Genomic DNA, 21,776 nt, shown 5'->3' with positions numbered 1-21,776 from the left:
CAGAGTCACTGAGGGTGGTGGGCTGGACTCATAAAGGAGATTTTTGTCACATACCTGTCGCCCTGGCCGGGACCCCTTGTATAGCTCTTATTGACAGCGGCTCCACAGCTACACTTTTGAGACCTGACCTGGTTCCTGCGGGAACACAGCTGGAACCTACAATCGTGAAACTGCGGACTGTAACCGGTGAGCTCGCTCCTATGTTGGGGAAAGGGACAGTGGCCATACAGATTGGAGAATTTTCTGTGGACTTTAAGGTGTGGGTTGCAGCAGTGCAGGACCCCTGCATATTGGGACTGGACTTTCTGCGGGCTGCCAGCTGCGTGCTGGATCTGGGAAATAACACGCTGGCCTTTCCCAGGGGCCCCACAATCCCAATGGTGCATTCTTCACAGGTACCCAGACCGCAACTGCCTGCTGCTAAGGTGAGAGGAGCACACCATCGGTTAGACCCCCCACTTCAAAACTTTCCGCTTCCTCACCACCCACAGCCCCCGGCGGTTGCACAGCCTCCCGCCTCAACCCGACAGCCTTCTGTTGACAAGTTGGACAGGTTGACTGAATTAAGAAAGGTATGGGAACGCAGCTGTGATAACTTAGACCCTGGGCAGCAGGAGGAACTGTGGCAGGTGTTGTTAGAATTCAAGGACATTTTTGCTCTGTCTGAAGAAGAAGTTGGCTTGACACACCTGGTCCAACATGAAATCCACACTGGTGATGCACGGCCCATCAGGACACGCCCCCGCCGCCTCCCATTCGCACACCAAGTAGCTGCTGATGATGCAATTGGTGAGATGCTGAGGGCTGGCATAATTGAGCCGTCTGACAGTCCCTGGGCCTCGGGAGTGGTGATGGTTAACAAAAAGAAGAGCTCAAAAATGAGGTTCTGTGTGGACTACAGGCCACTGAACAGTGTGACTAGAAAGGACTCATATCCATTACCCCGCATTGATGAGTCTTTGGACTTGGTGTCCGGTTCTTCCTGGTTCTCCTCCTTGGACTTACGGAGTGGATACTGGCAGGTGCCCCTCAGCCCTGAAGCCAAACCAAAGACTGCTTTTTGCACAGGGAGGGGGCTTTGGCAGTTTCGTGTTCTGCCGTTTGGCCTGTGCAATGCTCCGGCCACCTTCGAACGTTTAATGGAAAAGGTGCTGGCCGACACCCCTCGACAGGAATGTCTGATATATTTGGACGACATTCTGGTCCACGGGGGCTCCTTTGAGACAGCTTTGGGGTCTCTGCGGCGGGTTCTACGGAGAATAGCAGCAGCTGGTCTGAAGCTCCACCCTGACAAATGTTGCTTTATGAAGGGAGAGCTTGAGTTTCTGGGGCACAGGATTGGTGGAGATGGCATCAGCACACTGGAGGAGAAAGTGCAAGCAGTGAGAGACTGGCCAACCCCCACCAATCTAAAAGAACTGAAGAGTTTCATCGGCCTAGCTTCCTACTACAGGCGTTTCGTGCGGGGCTTCTCTTGTATAGCTGCACCTTTGTTCGGCCTACAGAGAAAAGACAAGGATTTTGCCTGGACACCAGAGTGCGAGCAGGCCTTTGGCTCTTTAAAGAAAGCCTTGACAGAGTCTCCTATTCTTAATCCCCCGGACCCCAACCTTCCATTCATTCTGGATACAGATGCCAGCGAGGTAGGAATGGGGGCAGTGCTGAGCCAAGTTGGATCGGAAGGGGAGAGAGTGGTGGCGTACTTCAGTCGTACTTTCAACAAAGCAGAGAGGCGCTACTGTGTGACGCGCAGAGAACTCCTTGCCATTGTGAGAGCATTTAGCCACTTCAAGTATTACCTGTGTGGACTACCGTTCACTGTTCGTACTGACCACTCAGCACTTCAATGGTTGATGTCCTTCAAGGAGCCAGAAGGACAGATTGCACGTTGGCTGGAGGAGTTGGCACCGTACACCTTCAAAGTGGAGTACAGAGCAGGAGCTCACCATACCAACGCTGATGCCATGTCCCGGCGGCCCTGTGGCCCTCTTGGGTGCGGATACTGTGAAAAAAGGGAGACCCGGGAAACAGAGCTCTGCGTTGAGGAGCTGGGCCCCGTGGACAACCGTGATGACCCGATCTGCAGGGCAATACAACTCGTCAGCCCCCTTGAATGGAGAGCACAACAGGAACAGGATGTTGACCTGAAACCTGTGCTGCGGTGGGCGGAGGCTGGGCAGAAACCAAAGTGGGAGGAGGTAGCTGGGTGTTCACCGACCACCAAAGGACTGTTAGAAAAGTTCGGGGCCCTACGATTGAAGGACGGGGTGCTTCAGAGAGCCTGGAAGGAACCAGCAACAGGGGAGGAGAGGTGGCAGATTGTGGTCCCCAGTTCCCTGAAACAATCTGTTCTAAAAACCTGTCACGGAACTACAGGAGCCGGCCATTTCGGAATTTCAAAAACTCTTCGACGACTCCGACAAGGGTTTTATTGGGGCCGGTTGAGGAGGGATGTCGAAGACTTTTGCCGTCGCTGCGATCTCTGTACAGCATACAAGGGCCCGCCAGATCAGTCACGTGCCCAGCTCCAGCAGTTGGCTGTGGGCGCCCCAATGGAGAGGGTAGCTGTGGACATTATGGGCCCCTTTCCCCGCACAGACCACGGCAACCGCTACGTTCTCGTAGCCATGGACTATTTTACAAAATGGCCCGAGGCATATGCCATACCAGACCAGGAAGCAGAGACTGTAGCAGATGCTTTGGTGGCTGGGATGTTTGCCAGATTTGGAACACCGGAGATCATCCACAGCGATCAAGGCAGAAATTTTGAGTCTGCAGTATTTGGTGCTATGTGTAAGCAGCTGGGCATACAAAAGACACGGACCACACCTTTGCATCCCCAGAGCGATGGATTGGTCGAACGGTTCAACAAAACGTTGGCAAAACAACTTGCCATCCTCACAGCCGAACACCAACGGGATTGGGACTGCCATTTACCCCTTGTTCTTTTGGCCTACAGGTCTGCTGTGCAGGATTCTACATTGTGCACTCCTGCTCTGCTGATGTTGGGACGAGAGCTACGGACACCAGCCGAGATGGCTTTTGGTAAAACCCCAGACACACCAGCAGTTCCACCAGGACCGGAATATGCCAGGAGACTCCAGGACCGGATGGACTCTGCCCATGCATTTGCTCGTGATCAGCTACAGAAAGCGGGTGTACGACAGAAACGGAACTATGACATGAGGGCCAGAGGAAGAGACTTTAAAGCTGGGGACCTAGTGTGGGTGTACAGTCCTAAACGGAGGAAGGGTAGGTGCCCCAAACTTGACTGCCACTGGGTTGGGCCTTGTGAAGTGTTGGAGGTGCTGGGTGAGGTAGTATATAGGGTCCGACTCCCACCTAGGGGAAGACGGGTGGTTCTCCACCTGGACCGGCTTGCCCCTTATAGAGGTGATGCTCAACCTCAGCAGTTTTCTGGACCCCCAAAACATCCTCCAAGAAATGTGACACCCCCATCCGACGTACATTCTTGCCCCCTTCTACAACCTTCTCTTTCTGCCCCTTCCCTGGACTCTACCCCTGCTCCTCAGCTGGAGGTTCCAGAAACACGAGCACAACCCCAAACTCTCACTCCAAGGAGGCCTCAGAGACAGAGAAAGCCTCCAGGCCACCTCGAGGACTTTTTCTGCGGCCCCTCGGGACGAGGGACTTTGTAAGGGGGAGACAGTGTAGCATCCCCGTGTTCTGTTCATTCGTTAATGTTTTATTAGATGCTAAATTGCTCTGTTGATTATGGAGAACAGTGGGCGTGGCGGGAGAGGGGAGGAAGAGCCGCGAGACTAGGAGGGAAGCTCGTTTTTAGTTGGGGAGGCTGACCCTGTTTTTGTACGGCGTGGTTACGGCCGACAGTAACCGAGTGTTCGGAATAAATGAGGAGTTTATGGTGAAACCAGCGTCTGCATTCATTGAAACGCCACAATATTGTCGCGGACTGAGTTGGGCTGGGTGGCTGTTGGGCCGCGTTATAAGTTCTGGAGTTCAATGAACGCATCAAGCAGAGATCTGATTGGCCCTCAGTTCTGTCGCTCATTCTGTTGTTAGGTAGTTTGGACCAATGGAGTTCAGCTATGGGCCGAATAAGGGAAATGGGAGGGCTGACGCGGCAGTGAGGGAATATAAAGTTGGGAGACGCGCTCTCGTCTCAGCGGGAGAGATTCAGGAGTTGCTGAATTAATTTTACGGCGTTTGTTGCGGTCAGCAGTAACCAGAATAAAGAACCTTAAAAGAGGTTAAGTCTCCGTGCCTCAGTGTGGGAAAGAGACACCACATTATTGTATGGCTCTTTCAAAATTACAATTAAAAATATGTGGCGTTTATGGCTCTCTTGGCCAAAAAGGTTCCCGACCCCTGGGTTAGTCTGAAGTTTTACAAATTAAAGGTCAAATAAAGATCTGCTATATTCATCCAACAATTTCCTCTTTTTGCAGATTTTAAAGTATTATTAACAAAAAGGCATTCAGATCACTCGTAGCTCTGCTATTAAAAAAAAACAACATATTAATCATGAGTTGGAGTGGAGATAAAAGTCTGTGGCTTTTATTCACAAAACAATAATTACTAACACAATAGAACTGTCAGAAGTCAGAACTCTCCCCCTCTGGTCACCGACAGGAACCATCTCCAGAGTTCTAGCCACACTTCCTGGATGCCGAACATCTGACTGTCATTCACTCAGTCAACCACAGCTTAAGCACTGTAATGAGCTGAGCTCAATGCGAAGTCTTGTTTCTGCTGTTCTGCCTTCATTACTGAGCATGATAGCTGGACCTGTCCTTCTGTCTCATGATCCTGACTCCGTTTGCCTGCCGCCTGCCCTGACCCTCGCCTGGATTTTGACCTTTTCGTCTCTCCTCTGATGCATCCATGCCTGTTAGTGACTCAGACCTGCCTGACCCTAGTTTAGCTTTGTGGACTTTTAGCTGAGTTAAATAAACCTGCTGCATTTGGATCATGCTGTCTGCCTGTTCTTGTGACAAGAACAACTTCTTATTGGCAATGCACACCTGATTTGAGAAATCAGAGGTAAGACCAAGATTTGAGAAAACCAGCAGAACAATGGTCCATGAGTGTAGAAGAACCCTGGGAAATGACACTACTAGAACCAAACCTGTGAAATATCACTTCAGCAGACAATTTATCATGTATATTTAATATGACAGATAAATGAATGGATGGAAAAAGCTAAGTATCGTTCTTGAAGAATGCTGAAAAAGGCCTCTCAGTTTGGTTTGATACAATTATTTTGAAGCAATGTGCTGAGTGCATCTGAGGTTAATAAAGTATGATTCTGTCTCTGTTTGGTGTGACAGGAGCATCACTCTATGGGTATGTGGAAGAGGAAGAAGAGTCGACAAAACTTGACAGTTCTGGTTTATAAAATGCCGCCTGAGTTGCTGCTGTCAAATCTGGACCCCAAAACCGTCTGCCTGTACAACAACCTGAAAGCATGGCAGCTCCAACTCTGCTCTCATTCCTGATTCCTGACAGCAGGTCAGCACAGTTTTTCCCACCTCAGCCACTGGCAGACCCGTGGGATGAAGAAGACTCAAACTACAGCAGGTTGCTGAAATTATGTAGGACGTTTGTTGACTTTGAAAATCCCATAAGGCTGTAAATTTCAATATCAAATATTCACCAAAATGGACATGGGGGGAAAAAACAGGATGTAGTGGTACAAGCATGATCATTAGCATGATTATTCGTTGTTTCCAAGACGAAAGCAAAAATCAGGGGGGAAAAAAGCCTTTAAAATGTTTTTGACAGTTTGTTTACTATTAAAAAAAAAACACACCAGTTTTCACATCTTACTCAGTTTGTGATGCATTTTCTTTCAAAAGCTGAATTTTAAAAAAAGACATCAAGATTCCTCTTTTTTTAACACTGCATGCCCTTTTACTGCTGTTTGAGCCAACACTCCCCCACGTGTTAGCATTACTTCAACCTGACAATCTGACAGTGGGATTTCCTGCAAGCAAGTGTAGTGTGTGGGCTGCTCTCTGGAGCTAAGATGTGCAGGGTCAGGCGCAAATGCGTTGGTGTCTAAATGTACAGTATTGGGTTCTAAGAATATTCAGTGGTGCAGAAAGGAAAAAAAGGCAAGATGTCCTGGCGATCAGATAACTTGATCACATGACATAGATCCTGAATAAAACGATGCTTTGTGTGACATCTATTTTAATCTTCTGTAAATGCTTTTTGCTAACACACTGAGTTTGCAAAGGGGGGATTGCATGAAAATCCATTTTCTGATCTTTGTGTGCCATCTAGTGGTGGTTAAGCACAGTCCCTGTGCTTTTATGTGAAGGAAAAAATTCCCAGGATAATTGAAGGCAGCAGGTTACCAAGACAACGGTACACAAGCTGAGCCAAAAACACCCAGAATTGGACACTTGCTCTCCTTGCTTTTGTTGGATCTATAAGGAACTATACAGTAAGAGCTGTTTATTTTCAAAATCACATTGTAAACTTAAAATGAAGAGACCGGAAAAAAACAGTTTAGTTCAACATATAACCAAATTTTTTGTTTTTTTTTATTTATGATTGGGTAAAAGAATACAAAGTAATTTAGCAAGTATTTTTAATTAAACTAAAAGAATACATTAAAAAGAGACCACAGACTAAATTATATTTAATTATTTTGAATGACTTTTCTCCAAATGGACTTAAATATTTTTAACCAAATGTTTTTTATGTTTATTCCAAATTATTTGGGATATGTTGAACTATCAGAAAAATATGTTCCCATTGAAGCCATTAGCTTCTTTTATTTGTTAATTTCGACATGAGTTTACAGTACTTTTTCAATTCCAACCCTAGAAGCTCTTTGAATATCATCATAGAGTTTGTGTATTAGAATTTTGTATTTTCACATAAATCAGTTGTCCCCTGTTCTAATTAAATCATTACTGATAGAAAATGTACATTAAACATATTTTTGATCACTTAAATCCTAAAAGCTAACTAATAGGTGAAAGTCTTAATATTTTAGACAACGAAAAATAATTTGTGTTTTTCTTTTTTTATCTTCTTTCTTTTTTTAAATTAAATAATAAGTCACAATGTTTGGATTACAAGGTTGAAACAGGTTGACAGGATTCTGAATTTGGGTGTTAAGACTGCATTAGCATTATAGTTACAAATAAACAGACTTTTTGTGTTTTTGAAACTTGGTTGCAAATCAAAGGTTGACCTGGTGCTTCTTCAGAGAGCACCAGGTCATAGTGTTATAGATGTTGTAGACTGTTATAGATCGAAGGACCATAAACGCATAATTATTGAGTAATAATTTTGGTTTTTATTGTTTTTATGCAGCTAACTTCTGACAACTTTATGGAGTCAGAGATTCAGAGTGCTGCCAGATCTCAAAAAACAGGTGTGAAGTGAAAAATCTTGAACTATTTCATTAAAAAGTGACTTTTGCAGGTTTATTTTCTGTTTGCAGGGATGAGGAGAACACAACCAAGCCCATATGAAATACCAGATGACAGCAGCATTATCCAATTTAGTGCAAATGGCAGAAAAAAGCAGAAGGAGGTTCGCATTTGTTCAAAAACCGCAGTGAACACACTGTCCAGTGTGTGCTTGCACTGCGAGTGAAAGATAGATTTTACGGTTGATGCTTCTTTTGCTCAGGAGATGCGTAAATACCTGGCACTGCCAATTGGAGAGAAAACATCCCACACTGCAAGAATGAGGGCCAAGCTAAAGAATGAGCTGGTGGGAGATCCAAAGGAGGAGGAAGAGGAAAAGGAGAAGAAGAGGACTCTGAAGCAAAGCAAGAGTAACATGACAGTCCCTGAACAGACATCAGGAAAACGTGAGCTGAAAGTTTTCCCCATGAAAAGAGGTATGAAGGGAAAACAAGGAGAAGATCACTTCAATAAAGTTTCATTCTAAAGTGTGTTTTGTGTTAACAGAAAACATCACAAAGCACAGCAAATATGAATTCCTCTCCATGGAACGACAAAAAGCTGTTTTGGAGGTTATTCTTTTGCTTGTTTTTCCAAATTTCATACATGTATCTGAATATTTTTTTTTAAACTAATCCACACTCCTAGTCAGAAAAGCTGTTTTCTTTGTACTTGTGAACAAAAGAACCGAAACAAAGAAAACAGGAGGAAAAGGCAAAGGTCTTCTGCTAATTCAGGTCTCTTTTATCCCACCTGCTTCCAAAGTGTATCGATGTGTTTTATTTTGAAGAGAATTATCCAGAAAAAAGCCAAAATTGTGAGTCCCAGATGAAAAAAGGGCTGAGATTCACGGCTGCAATGCAGGTTTGATGCATTATTTTTGCTGAATCCTGCAAAAAGATTTGCAGTACTTGAAGTCCGGGAAGTTTTTTGACAACTTTGTCTGTCCCTTTTCTGTTTCTGTTGGCTCAGGAAGCTTTTAACTTTCATCTGTAACCATTCACCATTGTTGATTTGATATTCCTGCTGATATCTGGGGCTATTTTCTCAGTCCTATGTGGAGCTTTTCCCTGTCCGTTAGCAAACCATGCTGGACAGCACTTAATTGCCTCGCACAGCAATATTTGATCTTTTTTTATTTCTTTTTTTATTCTCTGCAACTGAGACAGGATCTGGTTTACTCCCCTCATACCAACAGCAGTTTTGTCAATTACCAGCCGTTCACAGCTTGTTCAAACGGACGCAGATACCGTTTAACTGGGAAGATTGCAACTCCGTGCTCTAAAGCAAGACAACCCAGTTCAGCCAGATCTGATTAAACTTTCTACTCATCAGGACAGCAGAGAGGAGAGACATGATGACAAGAGATGAGGAAGTCGGTTGACAGATGACAGAAAACAGTAGAAAAGGTGAAGGAGAAAAGAGAGCGGGCAGATATACTTATTACACAACCTCTTCAGCTCTAAATAGCCAAGAACCTTAGATTTTATTCATTTAACCTTTATTCATCCAGGCAAGAAAGATTTGAGGAAAAAAATTCTTATTTTCAACTGCAGCCTGCCAAAAGGCAAGAACTTTTGAGAAAGAGGCACAGGCATTCATTAAAACAATTAAAATCATGACATTAATAACATCATTAGATGAAGTAGAAATGTCTCAGACCATGACCTGAACTTAATATTTTTGCATGATATGTAAATTATGAGTGTATTGTTCACCTTTTGGCACATCCCGTCACCACAGCCAATCAGCTTTCACTGATCTGCACTGGTGGTTTGGCAGAGATTTTTGTTCACCGGAGGCACAGGGAGACCAAAATATGAGCAAATCAAATATGTTATTACAATTAATCGCAAATTGTTAATTGTTTAGTGTGAACTTTATAAACTACGCCAGATTTTTAGAAAGAAGAATAACCAAATTGAAAAGACAACAAGCTGCATTACAGCCCATGTTGTGTTTGTATATAAGACCATGTCCTTTAACATCTCTACCTGGATAAATACAGGTACTACAACTACTCTTAGATACAGTAAAATATCCAAGAGAACATAAACACTTTGCATTTACCCAAACAGGACTCGTTTGTGTATTGCTTCTCTTTCTAACATCGTCCTTTTTTTCTTTTATTTTTCATTTTTAGTTGTCCCTGATAGCAAAGAGGTCAGAAATTTTGAAGATGGACAGGACTGTTGTGAAAGAAGAAAAGCAGCTGAGAGAACTTGAGAAGAACATTGAGAGACAGAACCAGAGGTTTGAGGAGTTCCTTAAGGAGAACGAGAGAAAGTCTGTGGAAGCCAGAACCCTGTGAGTAAATGATTTGATGTCAAATTGTTTCTGCTTACTCACTGACACAATAAATAAAGAACTGAGTGTCTAACTAAAAAGCTTGTTTTCAGTTTTGAACAGGAGGACAAATCAAAGCAGGAGAAGAATGCTGAGATTAAGAAGCTCACTGCTGAAATAGGGATAATAAAAAGGTGACGTTCTTTTTTGTCACTTAAATGTTTGATGTAAATAAATGATGTATTTTTGCTTTTATCTGTAGGGAAATCTTTGGATTTGAAGAAACCCTGATGGACTACAAACGCTACAAAGAGTTTCTTCACCGTCTTTCTCCTCCAGAGTGGCAGGAAGAGCAGAAATTAAAGGCCTTAAAAGCTAAAGAACCTTCTGACAAAGATGGAGAGGAAAACCAGGAGGTGACTCTCCAAAACGGCAAGTGGTCTAGAAAAATGAGCACAAAAACCCCCCACAAGAGATAGATGTAAATTGAATTTCCAGAAACAGTTTGCTGTGTTGGTCAAAATGCCAACGCTAAGATGGCGTTTCTGAATGTCTAAAAACAGGCCGACAGGTCAGATGTTGCACCTGAGGAATCCAAATCTTAGCCCCATAGAGAAAAGTATTGTTGTTTTGAGATACAAGATGAACATTAAAACACCTACTTGAAAAATATTTAACCAGAAATAACAACAATATGAAATTGTGTTACTTACTTTTCCAAAGGTAAAAGGCTAAAAGAATCCTCTGCTTTGTTCAACCTGCAAATCCATACAGAGAAGAAAAAAAGAAAATAGGATGATATCGTTTATTTTTGTTTTTTCCTGTCATTTGTTTTAGATTTGGAAAGGAAAGCGTCAGGTTCGGACAGAGAAGCGTCCTCCTCAGCTCACCTCAGTGATCCGTACGGGACATCCAGCACAACCACATCACTCAGTTCTAGATGTTTTATTTCTATGTCCTGCATGCCTGACAAAACAAAAGGAAGGGAACTTTTTCCAAACAACACATTAAAAAAAAACTTCACCTCACCTGAAAATCCTAAATCTCCTCAAAAGCATAAAGGAACAGTGTTAATGAGAAGTGAACATAATAATTAATGACTCTCTTGTTCATTTGTCTGATCAACTTCAGTGCTGTGCTTAAAAGGTCTTTGTCATTTCAGAAGCACAAAAGACAGCTCTGACTATGAGGTCAGCTCCCCTTCGTTCTCCTCCCTTTCACATGCTTTGCTGCGGGTCCTGCAGTGGTGGTTCTTGTCCATTTTGTTGTGTGCTTGTAGGACGATCCAGAGCTGTACTTCACCGACCCCCAGCAGCTGCTGGACCTGATGGCAGAGCTGACCGAGCAGAATCTGTCTCTCATTCAGGACTCCGTTAGGGTGGAGGAGAAGCTGGAGGAGCTCCAACACTCAATAGAGGCCACCAGAAGAGAGATGTGAGCCCTTTGCATCACCTTCTCTGATCTCTGCTACTTCATTAAAAAGAGAATTCTCATCCACCTTTTTTCCTGTCTGCATTCAAATGCCAGACCTGTAAATGGAATTGTAACCTCCTCTTCCTCACTTCAATGCAATCCTGATTCCTCTCTTTTTGCAGTGACGAAGATGAACGGCAGATCAAAGTGCAGATTGATGAGGTAAAGCAGAGAATGGACAGGGAGAGGGCGAGAGCCGCCAAGCTCCAACAGAAGGTTCAGCTGCACACGTCCCTGAGCACAGAGGAGCGAGTAAGAACATCTTGCAGAACACCTTTCAAAGGAAACTTGTTTCAGCAATAAAAGCCTCAAAACACCCAGAAAGAGCTACCTATGAGATGAATTCACATAAGTAATTTAAATTATATTTTTAACAAATTAGCTCTTCATTTTTCTTTTTTCGTTTCTTTTTTAATTTTTATTTTAAAGTTGTAGTTCTACATTTTAAATTTTCTAATTGTTTGTTTTTTAATGTTTAATGACAATTTCAATATAATTTTAGTTCACAATTTTTTTGTTCATAATCCTTTATTTTTCATTTTAAGTGTATTTCTAATTTTTTAATTTTGGTTTTAATTTTATTTTAATTGAAATAGCCATTTTAATTTTTATTGAAATTGCAATTTTAATGTAATTTTACTTGTAATTTTTTATTTTTAGCTGTCATTTTATTGCACCAAACAGGGCTTTTGCCCCACTGTCTACATTCTTCTAAAACCTTTTTTTGCAGACCAAAAATTGCAGTATTGCCAAAAAAAGACATGAAAGACAAGGTTTAATTCTTTTTATTAATTCACTGTTTTTTGTGTTTTACTGTTATAAATTTCCCAAATTTGTTCTTCTTTCTGTCTTCTTAATTCTTTACTGCAATGATTTCAACCCAGATGGACGACAACAATTTGGAATTCATTTGAATGAATACAATCAAGACTAATTATTTATTTTTACTGGATTTAATGTATTTCTTGCACTTTTTCAATGTTGTGTAAAAAAATGACGACATGATAATAGTTTATTTATTCACTGTTTGTTTTTTATAATACATTCTTACCCTATTTACATTATAAATCAGGCATTTTCATAATGTTGCTCAGTTTTGTTTTGACTTTTTGACGTGTGACCATCCCACTGAAATACTGAAGCTAAAGATTCCTGATGCATGTGAGCACAGTGTCGTTGCTCAAATCTTTCCTTTGTATCGTGTTTGTATTGTGCGGCAGAACCAAGCAGGTGTGTTTGTTCATTTTGGAGGATGCTATGTTGGATGCTCTCAGTGAGAAAGTGGCAAAGGTCCACCGGAGCTGCGTGGATGACAGAATGACCAACCTCAGCACCTTTGAGAAGGTGGCGAACATCGAAAACTGTATGCTGTCACTGCTGGAGGGCCTGGAGAGCATTCCTGGAGAGACGCTGGAGAGCATGAGGAAAATCAAGGAGAGTGAGAAGAGGACCAGGTGAGTCTTGACGGCTGCATTACTCATTTTTACCACCGTCACACGTGTGTCACTGCAACGCTGTGTTGCAGACAGCGCGAGGAAAAGCTGAGGGAACAGAAAGAAAAACAGGAAGAAAGGATGAAGAGATACCTGGAAAGATCTTTTTCCGACTCAAAGAAAAAGGTGTGTATCGTTATTCTAATTTTAATCGACTTATTCTGTGAAGGAAATATTCAAACAGAAGCCTTCGCTCTTCACTTTCCCACATCCTGCAGGTATAAACCATGAAAAAGCACAAAAACTTTAAAAACATGCCTGTAAAATCGTGAACCCTATAACTTCTGCTTTGGAGTTGAGTTTAATTTACTAAGAGGAGAGGTTAATTGAGCTGCACACCTTGTCTTCCAGAGTGGGAGAAAGCTCATGCCCAGATGCATGCCCGTTCCACAGAAGGTCAAGGTCAAGACTGTGGAAAGGAATCCAGCTGAAGATGAGATCCAGGAGTATCTCTTTGGTTCTGAGCACACCAACTAAAAGAAAAAAAAACTGAACCATAATCTAAAATATGTAAAGTTTAGTACTTTTAAAAATATATATTTTTCAGTGTTTTTCCAATCAAGGTTATGCTAAATTTAGGTGGTGTCCTGGATTAAATGGTGCATTTTGAATTAGCGACATATGGCGTGAAGGGGTCAAAGCCCTGCCTTTGCCCAACAGTAGCTGTTATAGGCTCCAGCAACCTCGTGCTACCAAAAGGGATTTAGTGGGATCAGTAGATGAATGGATGAATTTTAAACCAATTAGGAATGAATGTTCCAATTGGGATTTTATGGTCTTTAAAAAACAATCAAGACCGCACTTTTCCATACATTATTGTATTGCAGAATCAATTTTCTAATTATAAAAATGTCTAAAGAAAATTAAGCTTAAGATTGCATTTCTAAGAATTTCTTTATTTAATCCCTTGTGCATCAGTAGTAAATGGGAAAAAATCAGTTTGAAAAAAGGTATGTAACAAGATTTGTTACATAGAACTCAAGCTGGGTGGGCCACAAGCTTCCTGCTCCACTCCCTTCTGATGCATCAATTTATAGACCACTGCATCCATAAACGTTTTGGTTTTCCTCTTCTGACATTTTGCCAATATTGGTCGCTGTTGTTGTCGCATCGATAATGTTAGGTTGGGGGTGTGAGGAAGCTAGTGGAAGAAAGCATAAACAAAGAGCTCTCAGTTGTGGATGACAGGAAGGGGGGGGCGGAGCGGCAACAGTCCCTCTCACCGTGCAGAGGTGAATTTCTAAATGAACATTGCCGCTCTCCAGAAACTATGTCCTAGAAAGAAAGAAAAATGCATAATCATAATCAAAAGACACTAAACTAAAAAAGTATGTTTTTCTTTATTTCTCTTCCTTTTCTTCTTGGACTAAAACATCAACAATACTTGTTTGCTCTTCCTTTATATCTTTTTCTATGTATAGTTGGTGATTTGCATGATAGTTTAAATAAAGTCAACATTAAAAAGTCATTATTATTGTCTCATTAAGTTTTTTATGTTGTTTTCTGTCTGTCCGGATCTGTGCTGAAATTTGTTTTCTAATAAAATATTTTTTTAAGCTCGTTTTCTTTTTTTTCTAATTTTTTAATCGTTTTTGAATCACTTTTTCAGATAATTAATTGCCTTTGAACGTGATGAAGAAAAAAAAACTGTGCAGTAAAAGTTTTCCAGACTTGAGGTTGGGGCGGTAGGGGGCGCTGTGGAGCCGGACTGACATCAGCTGCTGAAAGAGGAAGTTGTTGGAGAAAGATGTCGCCTCTTTATTGAGCACCAGCAGCTGCCGGGGGAGTAGGAGCTCGGCAGCTTGATACAATCAACCCCCGACAATGCGATGGGTAACTGCTGGGCTTACTGCGTCGGCCTCTACCGGAGGGAAGCCGGCAGGATCCAGAGAGGAGGCGGGTACGTGCGTGTTAGCTAACAACTACTAGGGAAGCTAGCTAACAACTACTAGGGAAGCTAGCTAACATGATCATTGCAGCGCGCGTGAACAATCACAGAGTTAGCTAGAACCCCATCTTGGGAAACTAACAGGATGCGTGTATAGCCTTCTGGGGGTGTTATAGAGGAGTTACAGAGGAGTTAGGTACTGTAGGTAGCGGTCTGTAGTTTGGAATCGAGACCCCAACCCTAGCTATTGTTGACAGCTCGGACAACAAGTCAAGTGCAGCTCAGCTGCCTGCTGACACGTAAACACACCATCATGTAGTTCTTCAAAAACTAAGTGTTCTGTGAATGTGATATTTTTGCCTCGTAGTGTCAAAACAGCCCTTCTTGTCTCTTTCAGTGAGTAGTTGTAGATACCAGCCCGGATATTAATAATTAATAATTTCTGTCAATGATGTTCTTTCTTCTCTGCTTTACCGCTGAGATGGAGAATGGGCTTGAACAGTTTTGGTCGGTTTGTTTCTCCTTCTGGCATTGTAGAGTTGTTAGAAGCACAGATTCTCTCAGGCCGCTGATCCAGCCTGTCATAGTTTGTGCCCCATCCCCAATAATTTGCAGTAGAAGTGACAACTATTTTGTGAAATACTTCCATAACAAAGTGACATTCATAAATCATGTTGTGGTTAATTTTATTTATTTATTTTTTACATAAAAAGCTGTCGTTTCACGCAGAATTTGTGGGGGGAAAGGTACGGTGGCCTAGAAGGGTCACAACACTTTAGATTTTGCAACACAAAATAACGTACAATTCTAACTTGTGTTGTGACGAATTTAATTCGTCACAACACAAAAAAAGAGTTAAAGTTTTGTGTTGTGAGTTATTGTGTTGTCCTGTGAGTTGCTGTCTTGTGAGTTATTGTTTTGTTTTGTGAGTTAATTTTTTTAGTGTTGTGACGAATTGTAGTGTGTTATTTTGTGCTGTGTTGCGAAATCTAAAGTGTTGTGTAGTGACCCTTCTGGGCCACCGTAGAAAAGGCTTAAAACTACTTATTTGACTCTTGACAACACCACATACATGTTCTAAAATAAAATATACCCAGTCTAATGCTGCAACATAAAATCAAGCGTGACATTTTCTATCATTGGGATTTTGGGACGCCTTTATCCGTCAATATAAACATGACGGCATCGGTTCGGCATCCTCTGTACATGAAAACGCAGTTATATACTTAAAAACCGGGGTGTGACTAGAATTCATTTTTATTCCGATGATCCCACCAGATCGATCTCGCTGAGGCAGAATGGAATCAAATCGAATCGATCTTTACCGTTAAAATGTTTTTTAAAAATTAGATAGTCAATCTATCTGGATTGAGACATGGTAGGTTTATTTCACTATAGCATAAAAATGACCAAGTGCCGTCCCAGCGGGCAACACTCGTGTTGTGTTTTGGCAGCAAAAAATGATCAAGCCATCATTTCAGTCCAATGCAAAGACGTGTGATCGTCTGTAGTGCTCAGGCAGAAATCTGCTCTGTTTTCTTCAGGTCAAAGTACTTCAGAAGCAGCACCACAGGGGAACATTATACAATAGAGGTCTGACTCTTAACATTGAAACTTTCTTCAGATACTGTTATTTTTTTCCTCTTTTGTCCTCACTTTGTTCTTCCATCTTTGCAGTTTGACAATCTGGTAGAAAGCGATGAGGTAAGTCTACTTTTCTAATGAGATATTTAAGGAATGTGTTTGTTCTAAACTCTGTTGCTGCTTTATTAGAAAGCGTCTGCATTCAAGCAGGACTCCAGATTAATGAAACATTGTTCCACTTCTTTTAGCTCTTCCACCATTTCTTTCCAGCATACATTTATGTCTTAAAATGCTCTCAAATCGCGTTGCAATGATTTCTGTTTTGCAGGCTGAAAGTCCACAGCCATGCCCAAGGTAAGAACTAAGACTGAAGTGTATTCAGTGTGTTTAAAGAAATGTTTTAAGACTTGATTTGATTTTTATTAGGCCTATAAGTGAAGATGAGCTCAAGAACCTCCAAGAACATCGTTATGCTGCTATTTCAGACAAGCAGGTCTTGATAGACCAAAAGCTACAAGCTGAAGTAAGTTTCCGACAGAGTCGGATCATCGGCTCCCATCATTTTCTGTTTCGTCTTGCCTTTAAGTTGTTGCATTGCTTCTTATTTTGTGTTGTTATTTTGTCGTGTTTTTTCTTGTTTTGTCTTTGTTTATTTTGGTTTTTGTTATTTCTGCTCAGTTAGAGGCACAAGAGGAGAAGTTGAGGCTAGAAGAGGAGGCTAGAAACGCTGCCCAGCGTGAGGCCGCCAGGCTGGCACGTGAGCGAAAACTGAAGGAGGTGAGGCGGCACTAAGCGCTCCCTTCTGCCAGTTTGACCTTGATGCTCGGCTAAAGCAGCTTCTCCTCTGACCCACTGTCATGTATATGGAGGGGGGGGGCTTCAAGCCATTTTGTTTTCTGTCACATCATTCCTCTACTTTATTATTTTCTGTTTTTAAATCTCATTTTTGTTTGGTTTTGCTGTTTTTTTCAGATATCATTTGACCCTTTCTATTTAAGCTAACAGCTTTAAGGCTCGTTTACTCGTCAGTTGTTTTTGAGTGCAGCACATCTATTATTTTTATGCATTTATCCATCATTTCTCCAGGAAAGTTCCATCGAGATCCCCAGATCTCTTTTTCAGCAGAGTCCTAGACCACCAGGCAGAATACAACACAACCCAAGACATTTTATACAATTCAAACACTCCAAAAATGAAAAACAACAGCATGTTACAGTGATGTCATGTCAGAATCAAACGAGACAAAATTTCTGCAAGTGCCTGATACTGAAATTCAAGAAATGATGAACCATAAAGAAACATTTAATTGTCTTAAACTTAAAAAACGCCAAGGGAAACTTTTAAAAAACTGTTTTAATCATGTAATCTGTAGGATAAGTAGGTGAAAATCAAAAAGGCAAAGCTGTGTCTGAATTCACGTTTCTATAGTTTAACTCATGCTAAATATTAGAAAAACATCTGATCTTACTAAAAAAAAAAAAAGTATGGAATTGCAGATTCTTCAAGAGACGTTTAGATACTTATGAAACTGTTAACGCTTTGAAAAAAAAGAGTTCTAAAAGTTCATTTGTACTTAAAATACTTGGATATAATTCAAATCTGATTTGAAATCTTACTAAAAAAAAAGTTCAAAAATCCTTTTTAAAGCAATATGAAAGGGTTGAAATAAAGAATTCTGATTACGACATTAACCTGTCTTACATATTAGGATTGAAAAAAAAAACGTTTAGCATAAATGTCATAGAAATTTGACTTCAGATTTTTTTGAAGGCATTTCTTTTACTTAATCTGTAATGTTTGTTTGTTTTAACAGAGGAAGCGTGGCAAAGCAGATGGAGCCAGCAGTGAAACCCAGCAAAAAAAGTTTGTTGGTGTTCATGAAGGAACCACCGAAAAGTGAGGAAACGTGACATCACAGACAAACAAATGCTATAAGGAAAGACTGTAACCACACAGAAACAGTCTCTTTGTTTCCTGAGGCTAGGCTGTTTTACATTGGATGAAAAGAGGAACAGAATATTTTTCTTTATAACAAATCCCTTAGTGGTGAGTTGGTGAACTGACCTGGTTCCAGTGGCTTTAAGTTCTTGAACTGCCTCAAACCAGAAGTCAAACTTCTGTTCCAGCTGGTGAAAAGGTCTAAATAGAAGGATTTGAACACCTTTACACTTAAAGAGCTTTCTGTTCTGTTTTTTTTAGAACATGTTTGACATTCTTAAATACTGTTGGTTTGGATTAGCTCTAAAAAACAAAAACTGTGTTCTTACGTTTCAGACAAACCTCCGGGGAGAATTTCGATGTCTACCTCCAGAACGTCAAAGCCCAGTCCGAGGCTTTTAGGAGCAACCGTAAGCGCACAGCCTGGCTTCTGGGAAGAATCAAACAAAAGGCAAATGTTCATGTTGCAATTAGAGGAATCGCTGGTGAGTTTTGCTTTGGTTCCTCTGTTTTCCAGGACTTCCATCAGACACAAACACGGTGACTCCCAACACGGAGTACAGCTGGGATTTCACCACAAAGACGCGCTCCACCAACGAGGACGGGACCTCTCTGGATTTAGAGTGGGAGGACGAGGAAGGTGGGCATTTAGGGACGCTTTCCATCAGGCAAAACGCAACATTTTTGATTTTGGGGACGCCCCGATCGGAAAATCGGTGTCAAACCAGATTAGAGTTGGATGTTGTATCCCGATCAGGGATCGGATATTTATTTTAGTCGCATTATTATGATCAGTGCTATTTATTTGGCTGAGTTGTGTTTTGTTTTTGCTTTTCTACGTTTATTTAGCATTAGAAGTAAAAAAGAAAAGGCAGGTGTCTTTGTTGGTTTCAAGCTGCCCTAATGGCCTAGTGGTCAGGTGTCCACTCTCATCATTAAGGAATTTGGAATTGATTCCAAACCAAACGCTCTTCCCTGAGCGCCAACTTGCTGGGTTTAGCATGCGGCGATGGCTGCTGCTCATCTTTTCTTCAGGGAGGGGTCAAAGGTGAAGGACCGATTTCTCACATTTGGGTGTGGCAACAAAGTTTATGACTTTAACTTTGTCATATCGTTTGTTGTCCTGTCTGGAAAAACGGAAACATTTTCAGCTCGAGTGTTGCCCATGTGATTTAACCTCCTCCAGCAGCAGACCTGACCTCCGTCTTACACTTCTTCAGGAATCAATCGCGCTTTTCCGGCGTGGGAGAGGTCTCGAACAGAGGAGGACATCCTGCGGGCGGCTCTGAGGCCCGGCAGCAAACCGACGCACAGCGGGCCGACCTCGGCCTCCGAGGACTCCAACGCTCTGGAGTGGGAGAACGACTTTGTGAGCTCCCGTCCGGAGGACAATCCAGACGTGGAATTCCAAGGGTTTGTCAACCCCGTCCTGGACACTCCCTCCGAGGCCGTGTCGGACTGCAGCCTCCACTCAGACGTCCAGGACAGATAGTGTCCAGCACCAAAGGAGACATTTCTCACGCCACATTGCAGGTCACCAGCTTTCTGTTGCCTCATCGAGCAGACGCACGCGCGTTACAAGGTCCTCATAGTCTGGAATGAAACTGTGATGCTGCCGGAATGTGTCGTCCATCTCTGCACGGCGACGCAGAGCAGCGACAATTTTATAAAAACTTGTTTTCAGTGCCTTTATTTGCTGCATCTGCTGACCATTTAATGCACCAACGAGAAACTAATGTTGACCTTAACCTTTTTTTTTAAGAGCATAACCTCAGTGACTGTGGAGTTACTTCAGGAGCTGAGTGAGCCAACAAAACGGGATCATTTGTCAAGTTTCCCAACACCTAGAGACCAAATCCAATGTTGTAAAAGCATCAACGGTATCCACGGAAACCGTATAGGACTTACCAATTAATTAAAAAAAATATGACTGAAGAATCAGTTAAATTGCTGACAATTATGTTTTTAATGCTATTAATGAATGGGAATAGATCTGGGGAAGTGATTATCTTTTTTTTAATCATCTAATCAATGAAAAAAATATTATTTCACTTAATTTTTATTGAAGAAAATCGGTAAAAGCTGTTTTTTTGTGTGTTTTTTCTTTAATTTCTTTTAGGATGAATGAATATTAAAAAGTATAAAAGTTACAGAGTGGCAGGAGTTCATTGGAAATTCGCCTCAGAGTTGTGGGTGGAACCGTTGGAGCGGAGCGACTCCGCCCCCTTTCCCCCTCACCGTTGCCTTTACCTGCCCAGTGTTCTAAGTCCCAAACAGGCTCGTTTTCAAACAGCATTTACGCGCCTGCTCCTGATTCACAGCGATCTGCATTAAGAAACACTCAGAAATGTAATTTTAAGCTGAATTGTCTTCATATCAATGCCACAAGAGCATGTTTAAAACACCAGAGCGTTCATCAGCGTGAGTCTCCACCACACAAGAACATTTCCTTATTGATTTTAAGAATTCATTTGTTTGGATGTAGCAACCGCATTTCTATTGAGCATGCCTGGGTTTAGCAGCAGGTTTGAGGAAAAGACTTCCAGGAGAGGATTTTTGTCACTTATAAACAGACAGTGGAGGAAAATGTTTTAACAATGTGAACATACTGCAGAGGATAAATCCATTAATATCAGTTTTTGTATTAAATTACATTCTAAACTCAAACCATTTGACTGTGAGGAGCTGGGAAGACAAACAATAACAGCTGTACATCCTGATGTTTCTCTGCGATAAGATCAAGCTTCAGATCTGCTGCTTTTCATTCCTGACGACCTTCTTCGGTTGTTGCTCTTGGGAGTTGGAGGTCTGCGTGCTTGTAGAGTCATTTCCTTATTTCATTTTTGTTTCTTTTTAATGATTTTTTTTTTGCTCTGATTTTATGCTTTTCACTGTAAATTCTGTAAAACAGAATGTAAATTGAAATTGTTGTGCTGAGCTCAAAAAGAAAAATAAAATGTTCACACTCTGATTTACTTCTATGCTTTAAAGTTCTCTACTTTACTTTTAGGAAGCACTTCTTAAGTCTATGTCTTAAATTTTATTGCCTGTTTTTATGTGTCTGATGTTGGGTCCATTCAACCGGTTATTAAGCCTTTGTTGTTGACAAGAATTGGATATATTACTCACTATAAAGGAAGCAATATCAGATTAATTTTTTTAATCTATGAATAATCTAATATGTATTTGCGAGCGTTTGTCAAAAGTGATTATAGATTTTTAACCAATTTCTTTCATGATGCTTTAAAACATAGATAAAGGGGAGCTAAACATTGAAGAAATATCCAAATAAATGGCAGTTTTTATTTTTATAAACCTACAAAATGTTTCTTTTTTAATTCAGAGAAATTGTATTAACATAACGAGGTCTAGAAGACCTTTTAAGATCAGTTCAAAATAAGTTTAAAAGCAAGACACCCCTCACAAAACTGTATGCTGACAGAAGTGAGACATACACTTCTATTTTGTAAAAAGATTCAGGCTGGTTTAAACACATTTTAATTTAAGAAAATAAACTATTTACGCGGCTTAAAAATAAACTGCACCCCCTGTTACACCGAAAAAGAGGGGGGGGGGGCTATTTTGGTAACACAAAACAACTCTGTCATCTATCAAAGATTACTATTAATTACTTGAAAATTGTACTCCTTATGTGCCTCAACTTTAAAGTTGCGCAACAATTGAGTACAAATTTCACTGGGT

The 21,776-nt window shown here is 41.4% G+C and overlaps 2 protein-coding genes across 4 annotated transcripts; both read left to right on the top strand.

The window, feature by feature from the left end:
- Positions 1–6,349: 6,349 nt before the first annotated feature.
- Positions 6,350–14,133, top strand: cfap100 (cilia and flagella associated protein 100). 2 transcript variants are annotated; one of them, XM_020706768.2, is made up of 15 exons: positions 6,350–6,433; positions 7,315–7,375; positions 7,445–7,536; positions 7,636–7,849; positions 7,920–7,984; positions 9,556–9,719; positions 9,812–9,892; positions 9,961–10,130; positions 10,536–10,599; positions 10,861–10,888; positions 10,978–11,132; positions 11,294–11,423; positions 12,423–12,625; positions 12,697–12,790; positions 13,016–14,133. In XM_020706768.2, the coding sequence occupies exons 2-15, from the start codon at positions 7,333–7,335 to the stop codon at positions 13,139–13,141; spliced, it is 1,629 nt and encodes a 542-aa protein (XP_020562427.1). In that variant the 5' UTR covers positions 6,350–6,433; positions 7,315–7,332; the 3' UTR covers positions 13,142–14,133. The 2 variants fall into 2 exon arrangements, with proteins under 2 accessions (XP_020562427.1, XP_020562428.1); XM_020706769.2 differs by having other exon boundaries at positions 6,395–6,433; positions 7,426–7,536.
- A 242-nt stretch (positions 14,134–14,375) lies between these two features.
- ap1ar (adaptor related protein complex 1 associated regulatory protein) lies at positions 14,376–21,049 on the top strand. 2 transcript variants are annotated; one of them, XM_004073560.4, is made up of 10 exons: positions 14,376–14,564; positions 16,097–16,145; positions 16,230–16,256; positions 16,465–16,490; positions 16,563–16,659; positions 16,815–16,913; positions 17,950–18,032; positions 18,411–18,484; positions 18,592–18,714; positions 19,295–21,049. In XM_004073560.4, the coding sequence occupies exons 1-10, from the start codon at positions 14,494–14,496 to the stop codon at positions 19,564–19,566; spliced, it is 921 nt and encodes a 306-aa protein (XP_004073608.1). In that variant the 5' UTR covers positions 14,376–14,493; the 3' UTR covers positions 19,567–21,049. The 2 variants fall into 2 exon arrangements, with proteins under 2 accessions (XP_004073608.1, XP_004073609.1); XM_004073561.4 differs by lacking the exon at positions 16,815–16,913.
- Positions 21,050–21,776: the final 727 nt, after the last annotated feature.

Source organism: Oryzias latipes, chromosome 10 (genome assembly GCF_002234675.1).
Source record: "Oryzias latipes chromosome 10, ASM223467v1".
In the NCBI taxonomy this organism is placed as follows: domain Eukaryota; kingdom Metazoa; phylum Chordata; class Actinopteri; order Beloniformes; family Adrianichthyidae; genus Oryzias; species Oryzias latipes.
Note: the sequence above shows the minus strand (reverse complement) of the source record. Positions and strands in the feature narration are given on the sequence as shown.

Excerpts from the sequence above, each read along its gene's own strand:
- cfap100 (XM_020706768.2), top strand. The coding sequence starts at position 7,333 with ATGGAGTCAGAGATTCAGAGTGCTGCCAGATCTCAAAAAACAG. Across the intron at positions 10,600-10,860 it reads TCAGCTCACCTCAGTGATCC|AAGCACAAAAGACAGCTCTG; the intron begins GTACGGGACATC and ends TTGTCATTTCAG. Across the intron at positions 10,889-10,977 it reads AAGACAGCTCTGACTATGAG|GACGATCCAGAGCTGTACTT; the intron begins GTCAGCTCCCCT and ends GTGTGCTTGTAG.
- ap1ar (XM_004073560.4), top strand. The coding sequence starts at position 14,494 with ATGGGTAACTGCTGGGCTTACTGCGTCGGCCTCTACCGGAGGGAAGCC. Across the intron at positions 16,257-16,464 it reads ATCTGGTAGAAAGCGATGAG|GCTGAAAGTCCACAGCCATG; the intron begins GTAAGTCTACTT and ends TCTGTTTTGCAG. Across the intron at positions 18,715-19,294 it reads AGAGTGGGAGGACGAGGAAG|GAATCAATCGCGCTTTTCCG; the intron begins GTGGGCATTTAG and ends ACACTTCTTCAG.